The sequence below is a fragment of the Ambystoma mexicanum genome, chromosome 13 (assembly GCF_040938575.1).
Source record: "Ambystoma mexicanum isolate Mex_15411 chromosome 13, UKY_AmexF1_1, whole genome shotgun sequence".
Classification (NCBI taxonomy): domain Eukaryota; kingdom Metazoa; phylum Chordata; class Amphibia; order Caudata; family Ambystomatidae; genus Ambystoma; species Ambystoma mexicanum.
Genome location: NC_090938.1, coordinates 137,066,276 through 137,080,961, shown reverse-complemented (window position 1 = coordinate 137,080,961; position 14,686 = coordinate 137,066,276). Strand labels below are relative to the sequence as shown.

Sequence of the window (14,686 nt, the reverse complement as noted above, 5' to 3'; positions counted from 1 at the left end):
ACAGGCAAACATTTTCTGTTCCAGGCATCGGCCTGACCCTGCCGGTGCAGGAGAGGCCGGGGGTGGCAGTGCCGCCTGTGGCGGGACAGCCCAGTGTCCTGTCTAGCTCCGCCGAGACCATTGTGGTTAAACAAAAAAAAGAAAAAATCCAGGCGCTCAGCCTGGGAAGCCTGACCGCCGCCTGCAGCAGCACAGCCCTTCCCAGTGGGATGGATGGGGGCAGGCCGCTCCGCCACATGCCCACACGGCCCGATCCACTCATGCTTCCCCGACCCCTTCCGCTTCCCTTTTTGGGGGGGCAGAGGGTGCTGGGAAACGGATGGCGAGGCGGGCCAGAGACAGCACGGACAGGCGGGTCGGGTGGGACCGCTAGAGTCTTCAAACCCCAGCCCGGTCGCATAGGGCTCAGCTCCAGGTACCTGGGCAAGAGGGAAGGTCACCCACTGCGCCAGCGGGCCTGGCCATCGCTCGCCCAGAGATGAGGGGGGCTGGAGCCTTGGGGCCCGTCTGTCGAGTAAGCCTGCTGCGTCATGGCTCAGGGCTCATGTCTGGCATGCCGGGTCCATGTCTGCCTGCGGAGGCGCCCCTCGAGAGCAGTCAGGTTTCCCTCGGATCCCAGCTGCCCCCACTCGGGGCTTCCCTGCTGACCGGGGTGTGCCCACCCATGCCCACCCGCTGGCTGGTCAGAGAGAGGAGTGTGCGCACCCGGCCATCGCAGAGGTAGGCTCAGTGAGGAGAGGGGGCCGCACAAGGCTCCCTTTCTGGTGCGTGGTTGGGGACATCCCCAGCAGGTTAACCCAACCCTGCCAGGTCGAGGTGGAAGGGATTCCCTGCTCCCTGGCACCTGGTTGACCACACGCACACTGCGAGATGTACCCCGGGCTGTGGGTGTGCGCGTCTGGGCTGCAACCGAGGTCGGGCCTGCGGCTCTCCCTCCCTCTGCTCCGATGATTTTTCATGCCCCCACTCACAAGCAGATACACTAGCGCCCTACAAGTCCCAATTCACATTCAAATGCTCAATTTCTCCTTCCAAACACACCTTCCAGATTCAAATGCCATCTCCCTCCTGACCACCAAACCCACACAGACACCAACATCTGTCCCTCCATACCTACACCAAGATGCTGCACCCCTCAGAGCCACACCCACATGCTTCACCTCTACCTCCAGACTCACATTCAGATGGTACCATTCTCCCTCTCTCTATACCCACACCCGATTTCCCCATCCCTTCGACACACATGCTCCCACCCCTCCAATAAAACAACATCCTTCTCTCCAGACATACATACCCCATCCCTCCATTCACACCCAGATGCCCCCTTCCTTACCACCAGAGTGCTCCAGCCCTGACCCACATGCTCCATCATTCCCTGACACGCCCCCATCATATGCCCAGTCCCTCCATTCCAGATCAACAGTGCCCCCTACGATTCAGACCAAGATGCCCAAGCCCTTCCTCCACACAGAAAGATGCCCCTATCCCGCCTCTGATCAATGAGCCCCATCCCTCCCTGCAGACCCACACAAATTTGCCCCATCCCTCCCTCCAGACCCATACCAAGATTTCCTATGCCTCCCTTCACAGCAACAGCAATGTCCCCATTCCTCCATCCAGACCGACTCCCATGTGCCCCATCCCTTCCCCTCACACCCACAGCAATATGCCCAATCCCTCACTCTCAGACCCACACCAATATGACCCATCCCTTTCGCTCAGAACCACACCAAGATTCCCCATCCCTCTCTCAGAACCGCACCAAGATGCCAACATGCCTCTAGACCCACACCACAATGTCCCAGACCATCAGATGCCCCCTACCTGTTCAGACCGACACCAATATGCCACCATCCCTTCAGGCACAGTAAGATGCCCCCTCCAGACCCACACCTAGATGAACCATCCCTCCTCCCAGACCCACAATGTGCTCCCATCCCTGCCCCAAACACAGACCAATGGCCCCAATCCCCTCCCTCCAGACCCACACTGATGTCCCCATCCAAACCAAGATGCTCCATCCCTCCCTGCAGACCCACATCAATAGGTTTCGTCCCTCCCCAGACCAATGTGCCTCCATCCACTCCCTCCAGAGCCACACCAAGATGCCCCATCCCACCCTCCAGATGCACACAGATGCCCCCATCCACTCCCAGACCAACAGATGCCCCCATCCACTCCCAGACCGACACCAATGTGCCACCATCCATTGCAGACCCCACCACCCCTCCATCCACACAGCAAGATGCCCCCATCGCACCATCCAGACCCCCACCTAGATTAACCATCCCTCCCCCACACACAGACCAGAGTCCCCCATCCATCCCATCAAACCCACACCAATGTGTGCCACCCCTCCCTCTGGACCCACACCAAGGCGCCCCAGTCCTCCCCAGACCCACACCACTATGTCGCTATCCCTCCCTCCAGACCCACGCCAATGTGCCCCATCCCACCAGACCCACACCACTAAGATGGCCAATGCCTCCCTCAAGACCAATACCATAATGCCACATCCTCCCTCCACATAGCAAGATGCCCCTTCCCCTTGCAACAGAGGCCCATGTGCCGCTCCCGAATCACACGCAGATAGCCCTTGCCGACCCCCTCTAAAACCACCCATCCTGATATACCACCATCCCCCCACCAATGAACCCCACCCCCTCCTTCCAGACCCACACCAATAAGGTGTCATCCCTCCCCAGACCAATGTCCCTGTCCCTCCCATCAAACCCACACCAATGTGCCCGCAGACTGACACCAATGTGCCCTTATCCATTGCAGAGCCCAAGATGCCACTCTCCCTCCTTCTGCACAGTAAGATGTCCCCATCCCTCCCTCCAGAGCCACACCAAGATGCACTGTCCCACCCTTCCAATCCACACCTAGATGTCCCATGCCACCCTCCAGACCCACTGTGCCCCATCTCTCCCTCCAGACCCACACCCATGTCCCCCATCGCTCCCCCAGACCCACACCAATGTACCCCAACCATCCTCCCAGACCCACACCAATTTACCCCAACCCTCCCCCCAGAGTCACACCACTATGTTCCTATCCCTCCCTCCAGACCCACACCAATGTGCCCCATCCCACCGGACCCACGCCAGCGTGCACCTATCCAACCATTCCGACCCCACCAAGGTGCCCCAACCCTCCCTCTAGACCAATACCATAATGCCCCATCCTCCCTCCACATAGCAAGATGCCCCTTCCCTTTGCAAAAGATGCCCAGGTGCCGCTCCCGAATCACAGACAGTTCCAGCCGACACCCTCTAAAACCAACCATCCTAATATGCCCCAATTCCCCCAGACCCACACCAATGCGCCCCATCCCCTCCTTCCAGACTCGCACCAATATGCCGCCATCCCTGCCAAGACAGATGTTCCCGCCCCTCCCATCAAACCCACACCAATGTGCCCGCCCCACATCAAACCCACACCAATGTGCCCCTATCCATTGCAGACCCCAAGATGCCACCATCCACACAGCAAGATGCCCCCACTCCACCCTCCTGACCCAAAACTAGATGAACCATCCCTCCCCCAGACACACCAATGTGCCCCATCCCTCCCCCAGACACACCAATGTGCCCCCACGCCCTCCATCCAGAGCGACACCAAGATGCCCCGTCCCACCCTCCCAAACCACACCTAGATGGCCCATGCCACCCTCCAGACCCAATGTGCCCCATCTCCCACTCCGGAAACACGCCCATGTGCCCCATCAATCCTCCCAGACCTACACCAATGTGCACCATCCCTCCAAACCCACACAAATGTGCTCCCATCCCCTCCGTCCAGAGCCACACCAACATGCCCCGTATCACCCTCCCAACCCACATGTAGTTGTCCCCTGCCACTCTCCAGACCCACTGTGCCCCATCTCCCCCTCCGGAAACACACCCATGTGCCCCATCCCGCCCATCAAACCCACAATGCCCCTATCCCTCCCCCGCAGACCCACACCACTATGTTCCTATCCCTCCAGACCCACACCAATGTGCCCCCTTCCTCCAGACCCACACCAGCGTGCCATCCCGCCAGACCCACACCAGCGTGCCCCTATCCAACCATTCAGACCGCACCAAGGTGCCCATCACTCCCTCTACATCAATACCATAATGCCCCATCCTCCCTCCAGAGCAATATACCCCTTCCCTTTGCAAAAGATGCCCATGTGCCGCTCCCGAATCACACGCAGATAGGCCCAGCCGACCTCCTCTAAAACCACCCATCCGAACATCCCCACACCAGACCCACACCAATATGCTGCCATCCCTCCCCAGACCAATGTCCCCATCCCTCCCCTCAAACCCACACCAATGTGCCCCATCCATTGCAGACCACACCAAGATCCCATCCCTCCATCCACAGCACGATGCCCCATCCCACCCTCCTGACCCATGACACCCCCCAGATCCACTGTGCCCATCCCTCCCCCAGACCCACAGCAATGTGCACCATCCCTCCCATCAAACCCACACCAATGTGCCCCCCTCCCCTCCGTCCAGAGCCACATCAAGATGCCCCATCCCACCCTCCCAACCCACACCTAGATGTCCCATGCAACCCTCAAGACCCACAGTGCCCCATCGCTCCCTCCGGAAACACAACGATGTCCCAGCATCACTCCCCCAGACCCAAACCAGTGTATACCAACCCTCCCCCAAACCCACACCACTATGGTCTTATCCCTCTTGAACCACACCAGCGTGCCCCTAGCCAACCATTCAGACCCCACCAAGATGCCCCATCGCTACCTCTAGACCAATGCCCCCATCCTCCCTCCACATAGCAAGATGCCCCTTCCCCCTTGCAACAGATGCCTGTGTGCCGATCCCGAATCACACGCAGATAGCCCCAGCCAACCTCCTCTAAAACCACCCAACCTGAACACACCCTCATTAAACATTAAATTACTCGATTAGCCCCCTTTGAACAGTTAAACACCACCATACCCTTAGCCCTCCACACCTTTCATGTTGAATAGCTGAACATGATTTTTAAAGGAAATGTAATTTCCCGCTCCCCCGTCTAAATCGGGTGTCTTGCAGGGACGCTCACGGTATCATGAAGAAAATGCAAACTATTTGCAGCCAGCCAAGAGCACACGGATTGCTGCTGTTCGTGCAGCAGGAGCCTTGCAGCTCAGACAAGACGAAGTCGGACACTCCAGGGTCTGTAGAAACGTTCCAGGTATCCCAACGAGAAGACTCGCCCCAAGTTGCTGCAAACCAAAGGCAGGCAGGGTCCAGCTGCAGTTGCACCGGAAGCCAGAGCCTCACCGCTTAGCTCCGCTTACTGAAAGTGCTCCGGAAATCACACGGATGACAGAGGTCACGTGAAGAAGAGTGGGCGGGCCGTTGCTATGGTCCGTTTCTCGGATGGGAACACGTCGCTCCGTCATGGAGTAGCAGTGTCAGCACAGACTGGGTTCGTTAGAGTTTCCGGGGCGAGGGTGAGTGGGGGCACTTGCCTCCTAAATGTGACAGTTAAACGGGTCAAGGAGCGGATTTTTGGATGAAAAGATGCTTACATCCTGTTGAGGTGGCGTGGATTTAATAGTTGTAACGAATTCTGGAATAATGTATTACTTTAAAAAATGAAAGAGTATTTCTGCCTTTTAATTAAGATGGACCGTTCGGATACTAAATTGTCAAAGGCTGAACCGTCTGCACGCTGCCAGTCAAACTTTACGGCCCTCCTACACAAAAGTTTTAAGTACGCCCCAAAAAGACAATAAGATTTGAAGACAAAATGCACATTTTGTAGTGGTCCCGGGCGACGTGGCAATCCTGCGGTTCCTATGTTATTATGCTTTTCTATTGTGCCTTTGTGGTGGGAGAGTTTTTGGCTGCAGTGTCTTTGTGTTGTCAGTCAGAAGGGAGGCTGCAGGGAACAGTGTCAGTCTATAAATTGTGGGCCCCGAATTTGGTGAATTTGTGCCCTAGCCTAAACTTACGGAGCATGACTTAGCTTAAAATCACATAATATAGCACAAGACATAAAAGCTGTGGGTTCCGTTGGCTCAGCGTGCAAATCCAGGACGCTGAGCCAATCCAGGACGCTGAGCCAAAGTCGAATGAGTGGCTCGCTTTCTTGACATGAGCAGTAAACATCTAAGACCAGCGGTATCCGCCCATCATTGCTCTCACCCTGATCACCATACACCACTCAACGCACAACCATATCTGCTTTGAAGGTCGCAGTGAACGGTTGTGTTGCGAGCACGCCATCCCCGCCGGAGCTTGTGAACAAGTCACGACTTAGCCTAACATCCCATAACATGACCTAAACATTGTAGAAAGATTGTTGTGTGTGGATGTGTTACGCGGCACTCACGCGCGCTCGAAATCATCACACAGGACACCAACTTGTACGTCTTGCTGTCTTTGTTACTAACTCCAAACTAACTCCCCGTCCCTTGTCCCCTCCTCTTCCCTTTCCCTCCCCCACTGCCTCCTTCCCTCCACGGTCCCCTTCTTCTTAAAGGGGCCATGTCCATTTTGTCCACAATACCCCCTCCCCACTTGCTTATCACGCATAGGTCTCAACCATTTGAGTCGCAAAAGCGGGTGAAAACACCCGATTTTGTTTTTGGCGGGTGAGAGGCCCATTGAAATGAATGGGCCTGCAGGAGGCTTGGCGGGTGAGTCCACTCTTTACAAGGCGGGTGACACCCGCCAAAAGCGTGTGAGTTGAGAGCTATGTATCACGAGAGTTTGTGGCCTACATCTGTTCGATGAGCCGGGGGTCTGCATATAGTCTGCTGAGGCTGGCCTGGGGTTTCACGGGCCTCCCCATCTGGTGTCCTCAGCAGGGGGTCCTCCATGAGTTCCACCCTGGGTTCTTCTTCCACCGTGTGTGTTTCTTTGTCGGACTCCTTTTGGAACAGCTTGACTAAGAATGAGAGGTTTCTAGTTATCTCTCCGTCCTCTCCTAGGGCTGTGATCATTGGTCCTTTGACGTTGGTGACCACGAGAGTCTCAGGTCCATATCTTGCATCAGTATTTCTTTGTTGTCTCTGCCTGACGAGCACGATCTTACCCACTCGGAGTTGGGGTTCTTCCGCCTTTCTCTTCCAATCCGTCCACTCCTTGGCCATCCTTCTTTTCTCAGCCTCTCGTTCCCTGATCTCTGCGTCTTCTGCAGTGGTGTAGTGTTCAAGTTGCGCTAGTTGGGTCAGTGGTGTATATTTGATAATGAGTTCTGTGGGTGTTCATCCGGGGGGCGGGGTGTTCCTATAGCCCCTTAGCATTTGGGATATGGCCTGAGGCATGGACATCAGGTCTGTGGCCGCTTTCTGACGTTTTTCTCTCTATGGCAGCCATAAATCGTTCCACCAGGCCGTTGGCCTGAGGCCACAGTGGCGTGATCCTTTGGTGGTGGAATCCTAGATGTGATGCAAATTTCCAGAACTCTTGGCCCTGGAACGTTGGTCTGGATTCACTATTTAGGGAACTCCCCATTCACTGAACAGTTCATCTATTACTGCGACTGCGTGGTGGAATGCTGTAGACTGAACGTGCTTCACCAGGGGGAAGCAAGAGTATTTGTCGATGGCTACTAGCAGATGGCCCCCTTTTTCTAGGGGCCCGTAGAAATCCATTGCCACCCTTTGCCAGGGCCCTTCTGGTAGTGGTATGGTTTGGAGCCGGCATGGGGCTCTATTGGCCGCTGTCACTTGGCATGGCGTGCAGTGCTTTAGCATGTCCTCTACTATTTTGTCCATGTACGGGAACCACACCTGGTTTCCAGGATTTTCTTTGTGTTAGCGACTCCCCTGTGGCCTTCGTGTGCTATGATGACTAGGGCTTTCCTGAGGCTCTTGGGGGCCACTAGCCGGTTCCCTTGCAGCAGCATTCCTTGGTCTGTCGTGGCCAGCTCTCTGTATCTTTGCTTTCCTTTGCAGGTCTCTTTTATCCACCTCCCCACTTGCAAAGTATTCCGTCGCCAGGTGCTGCCATCTATTGGTGTTTGTGAGCTGGATGGCCTTTTGGATAGTGGGGTAATTTCTGCTCCTCTCGGCGAAGCGGTCCTTTGTGATGGCAGGAAGTAGGGCATTGAGAACCAGATATGCAATGTAGGCTTCTGCTTCAAGCTCCATACTGTGTTCCGGTGTGCTTTTGGGATGCCTAGACAAGTAGTCCGCTGGGTTGGCCTCTGCTCCGGGCTTGTGGACGATGGTGTAGTCGTATTCTTAAATCAAATGCCCCACCGTTCTATGTGCTGTGACATCTTGGTCTTGGGGTTCCCAAAGAGGGAGAGGAGCGCCTGTTGGTCCGGAATGAGGACGAATGTCCGCCCAACGAAGAAGTGGTGGCATTTCTTGCACACCCAAACCGCAGCTAGGCTCACGTTCGGCTTGGGAGTAGGCCTGCTCAATGGTGGTGAGCGCTCTGCTGGCGCATGCCACTACTCGCATGTTGATTGTGTTATTCAGGTCTGTCTGGTCGAGTATGGCTCCTAGTCCAACAGGACTGGCGCCCACCGTGACTTCGGTGTCCCAGCTGGGATTGAAGTAGGCCTGTTGGTGGTTGTTTGACAATTCAAGCTTGATGGTGCAGAAAGCCTCGTGACAATGTTCGTCCCGCAGGAAAGGGAGGTCTTTTTTGAGGAGCTGCCTGAGGGGGTTGGTGAGTGTCCCGCCTTGAAACACTTGTGTATAGGCACGTTATAAATGCCATATCAAATCAAATTGTGGTAGGTAACTGTGCAATATCCCGCCATACCCAGAAATGAGAAATGACCACTGTTCTGTCACATCCTTCAGAGCCTCCACGTTCACAATGGCGCTTATTTTGTCAGCGTCTGCCCTTATTCCCTGGTCGGAGAATATGTGTCCGAAGAAACACAGGCTGTGTTTATCGATGGTGCATTTTGGCCCATTGAGGGTGAGGCCGGCTTTGTGCAGGATGTTGCACATCTGTTAGCGCATCATCGTGCTGGTCCTGGGTTATGTCAAACACGAGAATATCATCGCTATAGTTGAAAGTGTTCATGACAGATGCAAGCAGTTGGCGTATCGTTTCTTGAAATATCTCAGCTGCCGATGATATTCCAAAGTTGAGTCTCGGAATAAACTTTCATGTGTTGTGAAGGTGGTTATGGGTCTTGAAGCGGGGTCGATGACCAGCTGATGGCAGCCTTGATTTAAGTCCAGCTTAGTTGAGTCCTACCAGCATGTCTTCAATATTCTTCCGGGGTGTCTCTCCCTCTGGATTGCGGTGTTAGGAATCCGCAAGTCTACGCAGAGGCGTAGGCGTCTGTCAGATTTGAGCACCACCACCAAGGGGGACACCCACAGGGTTGGTCAGTCGGCTCATGATGTCGATTTGAAGGAGTAGTTGTCGTTCATGTCTACCCTGCAAGTGAAATCCAATTCTCCAAGGGTGCTGTGGTACTAGTCTCACTGTGGGGTCAATATCACTGTGTCCTTTAACATGCCTACACCGTTGAACAATTCTGGAAATCTCGCTGTCAGTTCATCGATGTTTAACTCCTGTCGGGATAGTGCTAGCAGGGTCTTGAAGTGTGACGGGAGGCCTGTACCGTCTCGGACTGATCATACTGGATGTTGAATGAGCTGTAGGGCAGTGGCCGTCTTATAGCTGAGGAGACATCTCCCCGTCACAGGACTATGTATGATGTGGATTGTGGCGGGAACACATCGTCCTCTGTATCGGGTCACAGCAGAATTGGCTTTTGGATTGTAAGGGACTTGTCGCTCCCCACTGAAAGATGCAAGCTTGTGACAGTTGCAGCGGGTAGGTGCTCGCCATGGTTTCGTATGTTCTTTTGTTCATGACATTTACAGTGGCTCCTGTATCGATGAGGAACAGTGTGCGGAGTCCTCCCATCTGTAATATGACCTTCAGCGGTGCTATCATCAATGTATCATATATGAGCCAAACATATTCCCTACTGTACCTGTCGTATTCATATAGCAGCTCTGTCGTTGACAGTTCTTCTTCTGCTGGAGGGTTTTCGTACGGGTCATCCGTGGAGTATTCTCGTCTTTGGTCTTCCACCTGGTTTGGTGGAGCATGGAATAGGTATTCGGGTGCCTTGAGATGTCTGCTAAGTGTGTCGACCTTTAGATTTTCGACAGTTCTTATGAACCCTGGATGGGTTGCGTATGGCACCGAGTTCCTGTTGAAGTTGGTTCTCCCGCTGTCCCTCTCTGGGTATGGGTGTGGGTTGGGTGTCCTTGTTGAGTCGTATCTCCTGTTGGTAATGAGCTGCAGAGGTGGTCTGTAGGCCAGTAGCGGTGGTGCTTTCTCTCGGCACATAGTCTGGAAGTGGTTCTCGTGGCCACATCTCATGCACATTTGACAGTTGCCTGGGCATTGGCCCTTATGGGGAAATTCAAAACCGCACCTGTAGCATTGTCTTTCTGGCAGAGCTCGGCGGTTTGTGTTCCACGTATTCTGGCGGGGTGCTGTGCCAAGATATCGGGTCTGCCCTTGTGGGGTGGTAGCTATGGCAGCCATCTGTCTGTTTTTTGGGGATTTTCTATGTTGGCCACTTGTGCATCAACTCTTTCATAGACCCTTGCAAGGTCTGCAATGTCCTTCAGCGGGAGGGGCTTCTTTAGTAGGTGTTTTCTAAATTGTGACAATATGCATCCTTCTATTACCTTCAGCCTAATATCTTCGTCATCATTGAAGTTTGCGAAGTTACAGTATGTTATCTTCCTCTGGAGACGTAGTATGAATTGTCCAATCGTCACGTGAGGTACTTGCTGGCATTGGTTGAAAGTATATCTTTCATAGTCTCTGTTGGGGAGCACTATTAGCCGTCCATTGATTGCGGTTGTGAGGAGTTGGTACGTTGACTTTTCTTGGGGGGAATGGTTTTTATGATCCCTTTAATTTTTTCTGTACAAGATTCGTGAAAATGTCCAATTTGTTGGGGGCGTCCTGGTTCCATGGTACCGCTCTCATGAATTCCTTCATCCATTCCTGCCATCGCTGGCTGTATCCTCGTGTGGTTCCAGGGTGAACGGGTTGGGGCTACGTAGGAATGTCACTGGATTTGTGGGGGCTACTCCTGGCGGCATTTGAACCACTGCAACTGCTGCAGATCCTTGCAATATGTCCTTCTTTTCTCATATAGCTATCTGCGTACTTTGTTTTGCGGTTCTTCAGGTATGTACCCCTTATTTTGTGGGCTTGCCGCTCTGTTCGCCCCTTCTTCTTGCTCCACCTAGGAGTGGCCTGCCCCTGTGGTGGTGCTGCATTGCTGTGCTTAGTGTCACTGTTCTTGTGCCTCTTGGGTGTGGGAGGCTCTGAGGCACGTGCTGTGTTTTTGCCTTTATGCTTAGTGTCACTGTTCTTGTGCCTCTTGGGTGTGGGAGGCTCTGGAGCACGTGCTGTGTTTTTGTCCTTATAGGTAGGCTGGTGCGTTGGCTTGAGAGCTTTGCTGGGGCGAGGGCGCGTTGTGCGTATTACGTGTGGTTTTGCTTGTTGAGGAGGCTGCGTGGTGCGTCTGATGCATGGCACCGTGTTTCATTGCCCCTTTATAATATATTTCTTTTTGTCCGGGTGCATGTGTCGTCGCATGCACCCGCGAGTGGTAGTGGGCCTGGGTACTGTGTTGCCCGACCGTCTTTCCTCTTTATCGGGTGTGTTAGTGGCTGTAATCCTCGTATTCGACTCCTTGTGTTCTAGTGTGGTTGCTTGGTGGGGTCACGTAGCGTGTGTAATACGCTGCCTGGGAAAGAATCCTATGCACCCTCCTTCCCCTCCGGCCACAGTGCCTCTTAACGTGGGGAGACCTCCCTCGACCGCTCTGCTGTAGACGGCAGTCTGGTCCGCTACCGGCTGTCCTGGAGTCCTGGCTTCTTCGCTTGGACTTCCTCTGCGTCTACTCACGATGTGCGGCTGCCTCCGTCAGCTCTGCACGGTCCTCGTTGCATGCACACCTCCTGGTCCGCGTCTCCTCCTCCACGAGACAGGAAGGCAAGGGCCTTGGCTCATCGTCAGTTGTTACGCGGCACTCACGCGCGCCCTCAATAATCACACAGGACACCGACTTGTACGTCTTTATTACTAAGTCTGAACTATCTCCCTGTCCCCTCCTCTTCCACTCCCCTTCCCCCGCAGACCCCTCCTTCTTAAAGGGGCCACGTCCATTTCGTCCACAACGGTATACAAGAAAACACATTTTGCATGCTTTGATGTTACCAAAGTCAAAAAGCCTACCGCGGTTGTTATTGGGTGGTCTTCTGTGCAAGATACAGCAACAATAAACTGCTCTAAATCCTCCTACCTCTCACCCTAACCAACAACACAAAACATCAAGGAACCCACATAGGTTTATCACCCCAAGACAGAAGTGTCTGCACTAAATGTGTTTGAGCGCCACACTAACTTACCACAGATAGACCATCACAAGTCTACGCACACCTTAACCAAAAAGTGCCAGACACAATGGACAATCTCACAAACAATTTACATTACATTACATTACTTATCGAAGTGAACATTAACTGCTGCAGCAGGCAAATACCAAAACATCTGCGCCAACTGTTTCCGTGTCTGCTGTGATACTCTGTTTTTCACCTGCCTGCCGGATCACTGCCGCACCTGTCATCACTTTCCATTATGTTAAATGTTAAAGGTATTTGTACCGAGTACCGTCACCAAGGGAATTGGTCCCCAGGCGCTCTGGCGGATCTGTGAATGATGAGGTGGGATGGGTTAGTAAGGTGAAGAGGGAGTAGGATAGTGAGAGGAGTGGTGTTCTGTTGGCAGCTTCAACTCGGTATACACCGGGTGCTGAGCTTTGGTGCGGGTATTGGATCGGTGTCAGTCCGCGTGTGCTGTTGCTCCGGCTTATGTGTTGTTGCAGTGTTGTGAAGTGCGTGCGGCTTGTTGTGCAAGAGATGGTTGTGTGAGTTTTTTCAGTGAGATAAGTATCCGAAAAGGAGAAGCTCTGTACAAAACACTGGCCACTGCAGAGTGTTCAGAGTGTTTCTGTGTTCCATCGCAATTTATGCTGTGCGTAAGCGTAACCCTGTTTAGAATTCAGGGTTTAGTAAAGACTGGGGGTATAGGTATGGATTATGCATTTGTGAAGAGAAAAAAAAAACATATGCAAGAGAAAGAAAAATTCTGCTGCTGCTAATGTAGCGATGCTGCAAAAATTACTGGTGTACAAATGTGTATTTGCTTATTTCATTTATTGCTTCATCATTCTTGTATTTGTCTGGTGTGTAATTCCATGGTGTTCTGTGTTATTTCCTTTGTAGTAGGAGTAATAAATAAAGCACTGTTGTCATCCATTTTGTGGCACGTCTCGGACCTTACCCGTTTGTGAGTTCAAATGGAGGCATATGGTACTGTTCTGTAATATTTGGTTTCCCATACCGATCCGGTATCCCCTGTATTCGGCTGTCTTCGTAGATTCCAGACTAAAGTAGGAGAATTCCGAGCCTCGTTATGGGGTAACAAATGTTGCACAACACCGGCATAACGCCCGAGTTCCATATTGTCCAGTCACGGGAGTATTCAGTATTGCAAGAGGGGTTGGGGGGACAACCACAGTGAAAATCCTGCTACTTTCCCCTCAAATGCAGTGCACGCAATTAAAGTAGGAGAGTTCCAAGCCTTGGTATGGGCAGGGATGGACTGGGAACCAAAAGAGGCCCTGCATAATTTTCAAAGTGGCCCTATATTACACATTTTCAACAAGCCCAACCACTTTTCTATGGAAAAATTGTGGAAATACCACCCAAAAGAGGCCCAGGGTGCAGAGGGCTAGCGGGAAATCTCCAGAGTACCCTACAGGCCAGTCCACCCCTGGGTATGGGGTACCAAATGTTGCACAACACCGGCATAACGCCCGAGTTCCAAATTGTCCAGTCAGGGGAGTATTCAGCATTGCAAGAGGGGCTGGGGAGACAACCACGGTGAAAATCCTACTACTTCCCCTTAAATGCAGTGCACACAATTCTAGGTTGTCTCATTCGCGTCCACAAGGCGCCCACCCCTGCCCCAATCTATTTTTTGGGTAACATTATTAGTGGTAGCTCGCATTTTAACACAATAACAAAAAAACGGCAGAATCATTACAGATGCAGGGAACTCACCTATTAGAGCTCTGTCCAGGCGCTCTGGGGCAAAATACATGCACATCAACTAATTTGCATATGGATTGCACCAACAGACATTACTTCACAAAAAGCAAATCGCAAGGAGCATCATCAGTCTTTGATACTTGGAGGCGCCATGCAACTGACTTTACAATAAATTGTCATAAGTAAGCCAAGTGGCAAATCATTTTGTGGTGCAAAATATCTAAATTACACTGTTATATATATATATATATATATATATATATATATATATATATATATATTTTAAATAGCATCATATATTAACACATAAGCTTTGAAGTGAATCACTGCAGAGCTGCAGATAAGACACAGTCTGATTTCATGATCTGCCCAGGATCACACACTTTGGTTAATAGTGAAACTGGGATATGGACAATTTAAGCAACTGAGCACATCTTCAATTTTAGTTTATTTAGATATTTATTAATGTTTCCCTTTGCATTTCATGTGCTTAAATAATACTTTACTTATATCAATAACTTGGAAGCAAAGCACATTACATAACAAACTTCCCTTTCATTATTAACTTTACACTATACATCATTATAGAAATATGTTGAG

The 14,686-nt window shown here is 52.2% G+C and overlaps 1 protein-coding gene across 7 annotated transcripts in view; it reads left to right on the top strand.

The window, feature by feature from the left end:
- The first annotated feature begins 5,333 nt into the window (after positions 1-5,333).
- Positions 5,334-14,686, top strand: part of FANCE (FA complementation group E) — a 167,914-nt gene continuing 158,561 nt past the window's right edge. For 2 of the 7 annotated variants that reach the window (XM_069633468.1, XM_069633463.1), the window contains exon 1: positions 5,334-5,461. Coding sequence is in view for 2 of the 7 variants with exons in the window: in XM_069633462.1 (XP_069489563.1) it covers positions 6,625-6,652 (28 nt within the window). In the remaining 5 variants the exon portion in view is untranslated. Of the gene's footprint in view, positions 5,551-6,517; positions 6,653-14,686 lie in introns of those variants that run through there. The other 5 variants (XM_069633466.1, XM_069633464.1, XM_069633465.1 and 2 more) reach the window with 5 other exon arrangements.